Source organism: Clarias gariepinus, chromosome 1 (genome assembly GCF_024256425.1).
Source record: "Clarias gariepinus isolate MV-2021 ecotype Netherlands chromosome 1, CGAR_prim_01v2, whole genome shotgun sequence".
In the NCBI taxonomy this organism is placed as follows: domain Eukaryota; kingdom Metazoa; phylum Chordata; class Actinopteri; order Siluriformes; family Clariidae; genus Clarias; species Clarias gariepinus.
The window spans coordinates 15,697,564-15,710,517 of record NC_071100.1 but is presented as its reverse complement, the minus strand read 5'-3'; the positions used below and the strand labels follow the sequence as shown (position 1 = coordinate 15,710,517).

Here is a 12,954-nt window from a genome sequence, read left to right as displayed (position 1 = left end):
AAAAAAAAAAAAAGTATGAACATGTGGAGATGGAAGAGACAGGGTTGAAGAGGGAAAGATCGAAATTAAATTAGAAAAATGGTGAGATGATGAAAAACTGTGCATAAGTTAAAGCTAAGAAGAGAAATAGGGTCAACATTTCTCCACCTGAGTTACGCAGTAGTTAAACACGCACAGACTCGACCCACTCGTACTGATAAAACCTCAGCAGTGGACAAATTCCTCTTCCTTCTCCCTTTTGTGTGTTAGATCTTCCAGGCTCAACACTACAGAGACTAACTTAGTGTTAGGCAAATGAGATATAGTCTGATTTTGCTCAGTGACAGACATGTTTGGCAGCAAAGGGCGAAACTTAGGTTACCGCTCATCTATCAATCACAACCTTCATCATGGCATCATTGTTAACTTTCGATTTTTTTTACACTGACGTAAGGCTTAGCATTAAATACTGTTAATTTATTACCCTTTTTTTGTATAAATTTTGTAGTAACTAGTGACATTATGCTCAATGTTGTAGTGATCAGGTTCTTGATTAACCCAGGAAGAAAGTTTTAAGCACCAATTGCTACAGAATCAGAATTCCAAGGGGGTGGAGTTTGATCTCATCCAGTTTCTGCTACCTGGATGGATGGGGGGGTGGGTTCAAATCTGATTTAGCACCAGAGTCAAAATAAAACTGCAGGGGCGGAGTCAGACCTGATCTAGTCATAGTCCAAATAAATCTGCATGGGTGGAGTCAGACCTGATCTAATTAGAGTCCAAATAAATCTGCATGGGTGGAGTCAGACCTGATCTAATTAGAGTCCAAATAAATCTGCATGGGTGGAGTCAGACCTGATCTAATTAGAGTCCAAATAAAACTGTAGGGGTGGAGGCAGACCTGATCCAGCTCCTCCCATTTAAGTAGAGGTAAAATAAAATTGCAAAAAAAGGAATCAGAACCAATATAGCTCCTCCCACCAAGGTAGCGGCAAAGTAAAACTGCAAGTGGTGAAGTGAGAACCGATCCAGCTTCACCCATCTAGTGAAGCCTAAATAAAACAAAATACCAAGGGATTGGCTCAAATCTGATCTAGCACCAGAGTCCAAATAAAATTGCAGGGGTTGGAGTCATACCTGATCCAGCTCCTGCCATCACATAAAAAAAAAAACTCCAGTAGGTGGAGTCAGGCCTGATCTAACCAAAGTCCAAAAAAAAAAAAAAAAAAAAGTAGAGGGTGGAGTCAGATCTGATCCAGCTCCTCCCATCTCAGACAAAAGAAAACTGTAATGCGTGGAGTCCAGATAAAACTGTAGGGGTGGAGTTAGACCTGATCCAACTCCTCCCATTAAGTCAAAGTCAAATTAAAACCCGAGGAGGGGTCAAACCCCCAGGAGGTGAAGTCACCTCAATGTTTTGTGTAGTTTTATCGGTTACAGATTAATCAGTTAGACTTACAGAAGGAGGTGGATTAAATCCAGCTCCCATCACTTTTAGGTCGGCAGTACTGACTACCACTGAATTTCACTTGGACCTCTTTCACTAGACACACCCCCTGACCGACGTGTTCTCAGATTAGCCGTATCCTTTAGTGACCTGGGAGCCGACCTGATCCCAGTTCGGTGTGAAATGGGATAGATCGAATCCCTTAATGCATCTCCGCTGAGGTGTGGTGAGAGTTGAAACTTCACAGTATGTCCACTTGAGATTATGTGATATCAGGCTACAAGTTTTTATAAATAAATCACTCTCAGCAGGGAGAGGCTGCAGACACAGCGATATAGTAGTGTGTATTGCAGAAGTGGTGGTGGTGGTGGTGGTGGTGGTGCGCTACATACTCTCTCTCAGAAGGAAGATGGAGTAAATGACTAAACCGTACCTTCCCTCGTCACTGGCGTGGTACACACTACTAGCACAAGAATACATTTTGAACGAGGTGCACAGCCGGGCGGTAGGAACCTCCGTTATACCCTTCACATGGTATTATTTTTCAGGTACACAGCACATACAAACTGAGGGTAGGAAAGACGTCTCCAGTGACGAGGATTGGTGCGTTTTTGCTTTTCCTGACAGTGTAGCGAAGATGGTTTCCTGCGTAAAGATTAAACACAGAAACGCAACAAAATCTAAACCGAAACCCTCGCAAGTCCTTCATCGCTTCCTCTCTCGCATAGTGTTTACCATTGAAACGCTACAACCGTACACAATGATGGTAATGCAACATCCTCACTCAGGACCACAGTGCAAAACAACCTGAAGAGTGTTTGTGTGTGTGTATATGTATTTAAACGTCTTGCATTCACACACACAGTATAAGGTGATGGCTCACACAGGTGCATCATGGGAAACCAAGACCACTTAAACCGAGGCGAGACGAGACGGATGAGCGCGAGTTACGGATTCTACAACATACAGCAGGGTAAAGTGCTGGGGCTTCCTTCAGAGGGCGGAGTCATTTCCTCAGCCAATCCCGTTCGAGCTCGCCTTCCTTCGTTAAACCTTCATTAGTGTTTCCATCATACCGACCTCGCTTTGCCTTCTTTTAACATTCTTTCTTTCTTCTCTTCTTGCTTCCCGGCTTCCGTGTGCTGAAGCGTCTTCTGTCCTCTCTCTCTTTCTCTCACTTTATAGGTGACGGAGAACACGAACAACATACATCACATTCCTGGCTTCTCCCAGGAGCAAAGCATGCTGGGATTGGACGAAGGAGCTACATAGGATAACAGAAATACCGGTCCCTTAGGTTTTTTTTTTTTTAAAGTTTCATTTCAAAATCCTTCAGCACATAATGTGTGTGTATGTGTGTATGTGTGCTTGAGTGTTAGAATCCTGTGGACTGAACAACAGGCTGAACAGCTTCTGTAGCGTCGCCTTCTTTACCTGCAGAGAGAGAGAGAGAGAGAGAGAGAGAGAGAGAGAAAACAATGAGCATATTGTTACATTTACTAACCTGTAAACAATAATCCAAATGTATGTTTTATCTTTGGGAGACCGAGATTACGGGGTGAAATGACACCGTCCTTAATTAACAGCCACAAATTTCAATTCGTTATTTCATTACGAAACAAATCATAAATGGCATTCAAAGTACATTAAAAGCTTTGCCCCCAACAAATAGAGCAATTCAACTAACATTAGCGTTAGCAAGATTCGTCAAGACATCACATACACAGCGCACTCTAATATAAGCGGCGTTCAAATCAAACTGGGACTTTTGATTGTACAAAATAACAGAACACCGTTATGAGAGTAAAAACTCCCTTTATTTCTCTATATAATACCCTGCTACACTACTGCACTCATCACATCAGTCTTTCACTAGTGCTTGGACACCTTTAGGGTAAAAAGTTCTCTAAGTACACCAGAGCCATGATCAGACTGTCTGCTTCAAATGTCAAACCCTGGCCTCCCAGGAACTCCTTTAATGGCCCAGACATGTGGAGTTGGCTTGGAGCAAGATCAGGACTGTACGAGGTTAAGGCAATAACTCCCTGCTGAGTTCCTGTAATGATTGTGTGTACAGTTCTCTCAGACAGATGCGTCTCTTCCTCATGTTTCTGACAAGTTATCTGTCGATTTTCAAGAATCAGACGTTCAACTGGCTAAATTTGTATCCGAGTCGGATACATCTCGGTCGGATAGACGGCATTTTTTTAAAAACGTTTGCACCATTCATATATTTTAGGAGTCTCATCCTCGTACTGAAGTCCTGAAGTCTTCTGTAAATGTCAATCGGTTTTAATCCTTCATTCATTCATTAGAAATTTAATCACAAGTCTTGGATCGACTTGAACGCACCTCGTAGTTACAACTTCTTATAATGAATTAATCCGATGTCATGGGGTGTTGACGATATTATTTCTACATAATTTTCCACATTATTTGTACAACAGGTAAAATATTAACTATTCCATCTTTAAAGGTCACATGTTATAAAGTTTAATATATATGTAGTTCAAGGTTGATTTATACTCTGAGACTATAAATGTGATATTTTTGACTATACACAACTTGTTCATTGTGTATCAGGTCAGTGAAGCATGACACATGGTTTAATTTCTCTCTATCTTTTTTTTTTTTTTAAAGCTCAGCTTTGCCTCACCGTCTCCTGCCCCTCTGTCCATGGATGGCATCCTGACCACAGACGCGGACGTGTGCATGACGTCGGCTGAATTTTGCCTTACAGGAGACTTCATCATCTCAGTCTTCACAAGTCTGTAATGCTCGGTTTCGATTTCCTGTAAGGGAACAAAAAAGGCAACCGGCTCTCATAAATCAGAACGGATATTCGCTGCATGACAGCTGTGCGTTTGTATCCGTGTGTGTGTGTGTGTTGTGTGGTCGTGTTCACCCTGAGCCGATGCAGCTTTTTCATCAGCTCGTCCACCGTCTGTAAAATCTCCTCCATGTTCTTGATGGCGTGTCGCTGCGCGCTCCGTGATTGGCTGAGCTCAGACGCGTTGCTCGTCACCTCCGAACGCGAGCGCCGTGACGTTTCCTGCTCTTCCTCACCTTGCTGTGAAGACGATACGGCTTCCGGTGCTATCGAAGGGTCTCTCACCTCGTCTGTGCTGCTCTCACCTGTAAGAGCTCCGTGCTGGTCTTTTGGCATCACCAGGTAGAACACGTTCCCTAGAGACCGAGACGAGAGCGCAAACTGAAACCACAAGGTGTACAGGTACAGCCAAATACCACCAGAATACATTATAAGACTATACAGTATATTGCAAAAGTATTTACTTTCTCTTGCCTTCACATGCATATGAACCTGAGTGACATCTGATTCTTAATCCATAGGGTTTAATATTAATATGATGTTGGCCCCGCCCCCTTTGCAGCTATAACAGCTTCAACTCTTCTGTAAAGGATTTCCACAAGTTCTAGGAAAGTGTTCATGGGAATGTTTAACCATTCTTCCAGAAGTGCATTTGTAAAATCAGACAATGATTTTGGAAAAGCAAGTCGTGTTGGAACAGGAACACGCCATCCCCAAACTGTTCCCACAAAGTTGGGAGCAAGAAATCGTCCAAAATGTCTTCGTATGCTGATGCTAAGAGTTCCTTTTACTGGAAATAAGGGTCCGAGAACCATCTCCTGAAAAACAACCCCACACCAGTTCCAACATGACTGCACACCAGTGCACAAAGCAATGGTCCATGAAGACAAGGATGAGCGAGTTTGGTGTGGAAGAACTTGACTGGCCTGACCTCAACCTGATAAAACACCTTTGGGATGAATTGGGGGCGGAGACTGCGAGCCAGGCCTTCTCGTCCAACATCACTGGCTGGTCTCACAAATGTGCTTCTGGAAAACCTTCCTAACCCTGTGAAAAGCCTTCACAGAAGAGAAGAAGCTGTTACAGCTGCAAACGGGGCGGGGCCAACATGATGTTAAATCCTACGGATTAAGAATTAGATGTTACTCGAGTTCATATGCATGTGAAGGCAGGCGAGCAAATACTTTAGGCAACATAGTGTATATTAGAATAATAGGCTGGTTTGTTTTAATAAGATCAGTTAAAAGGAACGATCTACCTTGAACGACTTCATATAAATGTTTATAATTAACGCCACTCTGTTTAATCGGATCAGATTGGAAATAAATCAACAACACATTTCCTAATGCTCATTTTCAAATCATGTACGCTGATTGTCTCCGTGCACTGGACGATGTTTTGTGTAAAAATGTTATTAAAATTGCTTTAATATCTTCATATCAAGCATTTAACTTTCGATGTGTTCAAAGTTTTTAGAATAAGCTGTAAAAAAAAACTTTTTTTTTTTTAAAAATGGCGCAAGACGAAACTAAGTTGGTGAAAATTTAATAAACTGACGGAAGGGGAAAGAAATGGAATGAGAAATCATAAAGCTAAGAACTTCAAGGAGATCATATTTCCTTAAAACCTGGTCATTTTTAACCAGTCGAGCAAGAGCGAGCGAGTTCAATGTGATGCTCTGTCTATTATTTAGCACTTTTATTTCTGCACTGCTTTTATATAACTCCACATCTCATTTACCCCGGATGGAAATGTTGTTAGCGTGCTGCTTTACACGTGTGCGTACATTTCTCACTCGTGCCTATTTTGAACTATGCGAATGAGATCCAGCATTTAAAAAAAGGACTACATGATGGTTTCTGAGGGGTGCTGAAGAAAAAAAAAGAGGAGGAAATAGAAAAATCTGCATCAATATAACCAGCATATCATACCATATATCATAACTAATATATAGTATTGTGCAAGTCTTAGGCAGTGTTTTATCTGTAGTACAAATTGTGTTAAATATGTTTATCATGCCTGCATTATTATGTACAAAACCATTCACTATTTCTGAACATGACAAAAAAATTAAATAAACAAAAAAAAACATGAAAAACTATCTGCATGCCTGTGAAGTGTGACAGCGTTACCAGCGTAACTCATGTTATCCAGCACACTCAGTAAAACCTAACAGCTGTTTTATGTATAAAACTGCACAAATCTGAACTTATTTTCAAGCAAAGAGTTTTCAAAGGCGTCTTTGCTTATGCCATTCGCAGCTTTGTCACACTCGCTCATTCCTATTTTTATACGCTGCTTTCTTCACAGCCAGGCAAATGTTCTTCCATAATGTTTATTTATTCATTTTAAAGTTATGTTAGGAAACACTGAATGGTTTTGTACACGGTGCCTAAGACATGAGCCAGGATCGGTGCATCCCTAATGAAGAATCTGTTGTGGATCCGGTGTATTGATCCCACCTTTTGATTCGGTAGTTTGGATGAAGGTGACATCAGGGATGTCATCGGGATTAGAAGAAGAGCCCACACCCACAGCTGTGCATGAAGGACAGGTAGAGGAACAGTGGTGGAGGGGTGTGTGTGTGTGTGTGTGTGTGTGTGTGGATACAAGTGTGAGAGGTGCATAAGAGTGTGTGTGAGAGAGAGAGCGTGCATGGGGTGAAATAAGATCACCAAAAGTAAAAACAAGGAGAAAGGAGGTGAGTATGAGGTGTGTATATGTGCGTTTTAGAGAGAGAGAAAGAGAAAAGTGAGATGGAAAAAAAAAAGTGCATTAAGATTACATCAGGCTCATTACAGCAAGCTCTGAGCACATGCAGAGAGTGGGGGAGAGAGAGAAAAGAAAATGTTAGACAAAGACACAATAGAAAAAATATTGATAATTATACGAGGGGCGTTCGAGTCAAACTGGGACTTTTGTGTTAAAAGAGGGTTAACATTTGAACCCTGGCCTCACAGGAACTCCTTTAGTGGCCTGAATGTGTGGAAATGTCTTGGAGTGAGGGAGTAATGTGCAAGTAGTGTTGCTGAATGATTGTGTGTACAGTTCACATAGACAGACGCGTCTCATCTGCAAGTTGGTGACGAGTAATCCAACGATTTTCAAAGATCAGGTGACTCACTGAATGGTTACTGGAACGATTGCAGTGCGCTTCAAGCCACCTCACCCAAGATCATCATTTACAGACATCCTTCTTTAAAACATTTGCATCACCGTACTGTGCTTATAGTCAATAAGTTAATCAGATGTTTCATCACAAGTCCCAGTTTGACTTGAACGCCTCTCGTACACATCCAAACGAATCACATTAACAATTAAAAAACCCTGAACCCAGCTTAGAAATTATTAATGGTGGATAATAATAATGTTCAGTGCATTTATTATTCTGAACAAAGTAATAATGTCTAAAAAATATTTTGTACTAAAATTGCGAAAATTGCAAAAGTATCCAGATTAGACTTATCCTAATGTCCTCCTACCATCCTAAACCTACCTCTGATGCTCACACAAACAATGTCTCCACAATAACGCTGAAAAAAAGAACATCTGGACAGAGGTAGAAGGTAACTGAGGATAACTTACTTAAGTTCACATATCTGTACTTTACTTAAGTTTGTTTTTAGTACGAGATACTTTCCCCCCATACTTTTTTAAACCTTAGTTTTCATCCTAAAATCAAGTATCTGTACCCTACCAAACTACATTTGTCAGTGGTGGAATAAAAAACGGAGCCGGTTGAAGGCAGCAACAAAAAAATGGGAGAGAGAGGGAAAGAAAGACTTTTGTTATGAAAGGCTCCAGTGAGCCTTTACTTTTAGTACTTGAGTAAATTTGAAGGCGAGTACTTTGGTACTTTTACTCAAGTACACATGCAAATGATGGACTTCAAATATTTCCCCGAGTAATATTTGTCCTGGGGAATCTCTGCTTTTACTTAAGTACAATATACCTTTATATATAATAACTTATATACTTATAACTTCATATATCATTTAAATAAATAAAAAAACTAATATAAATGTATATATGATTATACACATCAATTTGAACTCTATTTTATTTTGGTAAATTTGCATATATTTATTTTTTTATTCAAAAATTTTATAACTAACTTTTTAAAATTCATATTTTTGTTTTACTTTTATAGACATATTCTAGTTTTCATTTAATTGCACCGTCTATAGTCATACTGTATATGGCAGTATATGTGAAATAAAATATAAATTTAGGTGTTGAAACGTGATGTGCCAGCGCTCAAATAAAAACTAATTTGCATGCGTTTCACGACGCAACACATTTTTACAGTATTGAGTTCTGTTCAAATATCCCATAATATTCATGAATATTCATATTGTTCAGCACATGTAATAGATCAGGAGGTTCTGTGACTTCCTGGTTATTAATTAATTTAACCGACAGGTTAATGCCGGTCATGTCTATAATTTTGTGACATCACAGAATGTGCTCATATTCTTGTTAACTACTAAACTAACAAATGTCATGATGGTATTTGTAAATATCAGCTAAACCCAGTCCTCACCTTTCCTCATCACCTGAAGAGTCGGTCGCTCCGCCTCTAGGGGCGGAGCATCAACCTGATCCTGCACTGACTGACTTGAGCTTTCGCTAAAGCTAGGCTCGGACACCTCTGACCCCGGGCGGTCTGTGAACGGGCTTCTTTCGTTGGCTGTTTCGTTGGTAGGTGTGTCATCTGAATCTTGGCTCCACCCATCTTCAAGATCTCGGAAGATTAACTGTCTGAGCGTCTCAACTGAGAGGAAGCAAGAGAAAGTTATTAAAAAAAATTATTTAAAAAAGATTACGTCTATGAGAGTTTACAATACTACGAGAGAAAAAAAAAAAGTTGAGAAGAGTTGGAAGAAGTTGGATTTGAGTTTTTAAAACTTCAAGTTGTAAGTTGAAATTGTCTAGAAAATAAATTTTAAACTTTTGAGACAAAAAACGTGAAATTTTTTTAGAAAAACCTTCAAACTCCTAGAGAGAAAATAAAATTTTTTGAGAACAAAAACTAAAAAAAACAAGTATTTCCTTGTTACTCAATCCAAGCTTAGGTTTGATTAGATCTTCACTCCAGACATGACGCAAAGTATATATAGGGATACCTTCATTAAGTTTTAAAGAGAAAACTTTGTTTGTTTTTCTTAAAAAAATTAAGTTTTTTTTTTCCAGAAAATAGCAAAAAAAAATTTAACTCTGTAATTTCCCGCCCCTGCCCTTCCTTATTATTTTTATCCCATATTGGCCCTAATACTCCATCGGACAGATTAGTTTGTCCCTTCTTCTTTTTTCCCCTCTATGAGGTTTTGTTTTTCTAACCAGCTCGCAGTGCCGCCTCAGAGACTTCCGGTCTCGGTTCCAGATTATTGTGCGTGTCATCATGGAGGAAGGAATCCGATTGGTCGGTTGGTGTGTCCGTAACGAGGGCGTTTTCATCATCGCTCTGTAAATCTCTCTCCACAGAACTCGTCTCTTCTGCCACTGAACCGTCTGAAAGAGCACACGGAGAGGCTGTGAGAAGAAACAACAATCATGAGGAATATAATCGCACGTATGACACAATTCACTTACCATGATTGACGTGACTTCCTTGTAATCGCCGACTTAGCGATCTAGAGAAGACACAAAAGAGACGGGAGGATCAACGTATATGTTTTTTGAGAAGATTTTCCCCTCACAATATCAAGAAACAAACTTACTGGGCTGGTGATCCTTGTTTTGTGGACGCAGCGCCTTCGGAGGCCGACGCGATCGTCTTTTCTAATAAATCTTTCCAGCTGTGCAAGAAAAAGACCAAAAAAAAAAAATCAGGTTGCAAATTCCTCAAAAGCTGTATGACCATCATAATGATTATATACTCGCTAAAAACAAACGTACGTGTTTCTCTCCGAGGACGTTCCGGCCACCAGCTCGTACATCTGTCCCTCAGACGTGCTGACCACGTACAGGGCTTTGTTATCTGACCAACACACACAAAATCCATCAAACAAACTCTCCTTCAAATATTTTCCCAGCATGCCCTACCGGCGTCCGCACACACGTACCCGTGGCGTTGGACCTGACGAGGGAGGAGTTGAGCCGAACCACGGGGCAAAACGGCGTTTTATGGTCGGTGCTCCCGACTCCGCCCAGCGAGCGTGACGGACAGCGCAGGATCAGGCGGTCATCCGGACCTCTCTGGAGGAGCACCAAGAGGTCCGAGAGCAGCAGAGCTTGAACCTCTGAAACACACACACACACACACACACACACACACATGAATAAATCACATCCTTCAGATGTTTTTAAACGAGGAAGTCACAGCTTAAGTCACAGTGTCGGGTGGAGATGATGTCATTAAGTTCATAATCATATTCTCACCTACAACTTTGTCTTTACTGACTTTCCACGTCAGGGGACCTTCATGAATCATCTTCTTTGTGGTCAAGTCCAGATTCTACCGAAAGAAAAGAGCATTAGTATGAACACAATAAAAAAAAATATATATATTCCAGGTCCAGAAACAGGTGGGCGGTACCTTGAACGACGCTGCGACGGGATTGGCCTGTCTCTCCAGAGGCGACAAGTCCAGCCTGCGCTGGTATTGGCTGAGAAGCTGTCGGTGCTCCGTCTCCCTGACGACCTCGTTGACGGCCTGCAGTATCCCGCGGCAACATACCTGCGCCCTGACCAGAGGCTGCGAGTCCGGAGACGTGGCTGTAGAGGAGAAACGGTACAGTGTTAACGAGTGGAAGGAGCTACGTTTTTTTTTTTTTTTTGTCTGGCGTGTCCGTGCGCACCTTCGGTGTGTTTGATGATGTTGTCCAGCAGGAGGGGGTACTTGGTGAGTCTCTGCATCTCGGACACCAGCAGGTCTTTGAGCTGTAGCCGGCGGCAGTGAGGACTCGCCTCGCATTCCTGATGACAACACAGCGAGGTCAGAGTTTAATCACCGCTGAACCACTCACCGCTCTGGTCTGAACCGCCCTCAGGACGCCGCTCTTACCTGTATGAGGTGGGCGAATCGAGGGTCTTTTCGCTGCTTGTTCTTGATGAGTTCCAGTGCCTGACTCTGCTGACTGCACAAGTGAGAGACCTGCTCCTGGAACTCCTCTCCTGCTGCGCCTTCAAACTAACACACACACACAAACACACATATATATATATATATTTAAACATGATCTCTCAATCACATCCACTGTAGTCAGATATACAGTACGACACTCACCCTAGCGAGCATGATGTCTCCAATGCCTTGGACTATAGAAGACTCCCGTAGCTTCTTCATGGATTCACAGAGACTTGCTGCAACACAAAATATACAGTTATAGACTCAAATGGGATGTGGGGGGGTGGGAATCAGCCGCCACCTACCAATACGATATTATAACGACACCCGGGTGAGATTCTGTATGTATCACGATTTTATAAATATCCTGATTCTACACGACGGTTTTGTTCCAAGTTTACACCTTTAAAAAGTTTAACGAGTAATTAAATGTAGCCTATAACATTAGTTTTATCACTTAAAAGACAAGCGCATCATTTAAACAATACAATCTCAGTTCAAATACAGGAGTTTAACATTTAACTTTAAACAAACAAAAAATTTTTTTACTGAGGAGCAATGTATCTTTGTCATCCACCATAATTAATACAATAAAACCTTGGTTATTGAGTGTTCCGCAAAATGAGCTAAGATTTTTAATAAATTTTGACTTGGAAAACGAACAAGTCTTGGTTTACGAGTACCGATTATCATGTATCACGCATGTGCTTCTTGTAATTCAACATCCATACGCAAGTGTACTGTTTACTATAACACTATGACTACGTGTGTGTGTGTGTAAAACATTTTATCTTGTGTCTGTATGTGTACAGCGCAAAAATAAGTCTCATTAGAGAGGTTAAAAATCCAAGTTCTTCTCTCTGTTTCTCTGTGTCCGTGTGCGCGCGCGTCTCACACACACACACACACACACACACACACACACACACACACACACACAGCACCTGCGCGCATAAACAATTATCTGTCGGGATTTATTTTTACTTTTTTTTTTTTTAAAGTAAAGTGCAGGTTAATTTGTTTTATTTTTACTTTATGTTTTGTATTAATTTTTTTTATGTATTTATTTTTTTGGGCTGTGGAACGAATAATTTTAGTTTTCATTTTTTCTTATGGGAAAATAAAACTTGGTTTACGAGTGTTTTGAAATACGAGCCCACTTCTGGAACTAATTATGCTCGTAATCCAAGGTTCCACTGTACTTCTAAACAAACTTCTGTCAACTGAAATGTGTAAATGGTACAGAGAGCGCCACCTGTAGGATTATAAAGAAACAGCGCTCAACTCTTAACACCTCCACACCTCTTGTGGGTTACCGAGTGGCTGCGAGCACGACTTATTCCACTAATTAGCGCTTAGCAGCGTTTTGAGATTTGCGTAAACGTGTATAATGAGTGAGTCTGAGACCAATTCGGTCAAAGAGTTTGAAGAATGTAGAATGTCTCTCAATCAGAACGCTACACAGGACTGAACCATTTCTGTACACTGCACTTTATGGACATTTGCTCACATCAAAGAAATTTATGGACAATTTATGGACATTACACATTTACACATTCGTGCACATTTGCACACTTATCGAAAATTTCTATTTAAATTGTACGTCAACCTCAACAACAGTTTTTATAT

The 12,954-nt window shown here is 40.9% G+C and overlaps 1 protein-coding gene across 4 annotated transcripts in view; it reads right to left on the bottom strand.

The window, feature by feature from the left end:
- Nucleotides 1-1,224: 1,224 nt before the first annotated feature.
- Nucleotides 1,225-12,954, bottom strand: part of arhgef11 (Rho guanine nucleotide exchange factor (GEF) 11) — a 35,965-nt gene continuing 24,235 nt past the window's right edge. For 2 of the 4 annotated variants that reach the window (XM_053493927.1, XM_053493935.1), the window contains exons 27-41: nt 11,485-11,561; nt 11,263-11,388; nt 11,057-11,174; nt 10,795-10,973; nt 10,638-10,713; nt 10,322-10,498; nt 10,155-10,236; nt 9,977-10,054; nt 9,849-9,889; nt 9,597-9,767; nt 8,800-9,030; nt 6,719-6,793; nt 4,332-4,612; nt 4,083-4,218; nt 1,225-2,860 (exon numbers count right to left, since the gene is read on the bottom strand). In XM_053493927.1, coding sequence (XP_053349902.1) covers nt 2,802-2,860; nt 4,083-4,218; nt 4,332-4,612; nt 6,719-6,793; nt 8,800-9,030; nt 9,597-9,767; nt 9,849-9,889; nt 9,977-10,054; nt 10,155-10,236; nt 10,322-10,498; nt 10,638-10,713; nt 10,795-10,973; nt 11,057-11,174; nt 11,263-11,388; nt 11,485-11,561 — 1,907 coding nt within the window. In that variant the 3' untranslated portion in view covers nt 1,225-2,801. Of the gene's footprint in view, nt 2,861-4,082; nt 4,219-4,331; nt 4,613-6,718; nt 7,064-8,799; nt 9,031-9,596; nt 9,768-9,848; nt 9,890-9,976; nt 10,055-10,154; nt 10,237-10,321; nt 10,499-10,637; nt 10,714-10,794; nt 10,974-11,056; nt 11,175-11,262; nt 11,389-11,484; nt 11,562-12,954 lie in introns of those variants that run through there. The other 2 variants (XM_053493945.1, XR_008357891.1) reach the window with 2 other exon arrangements.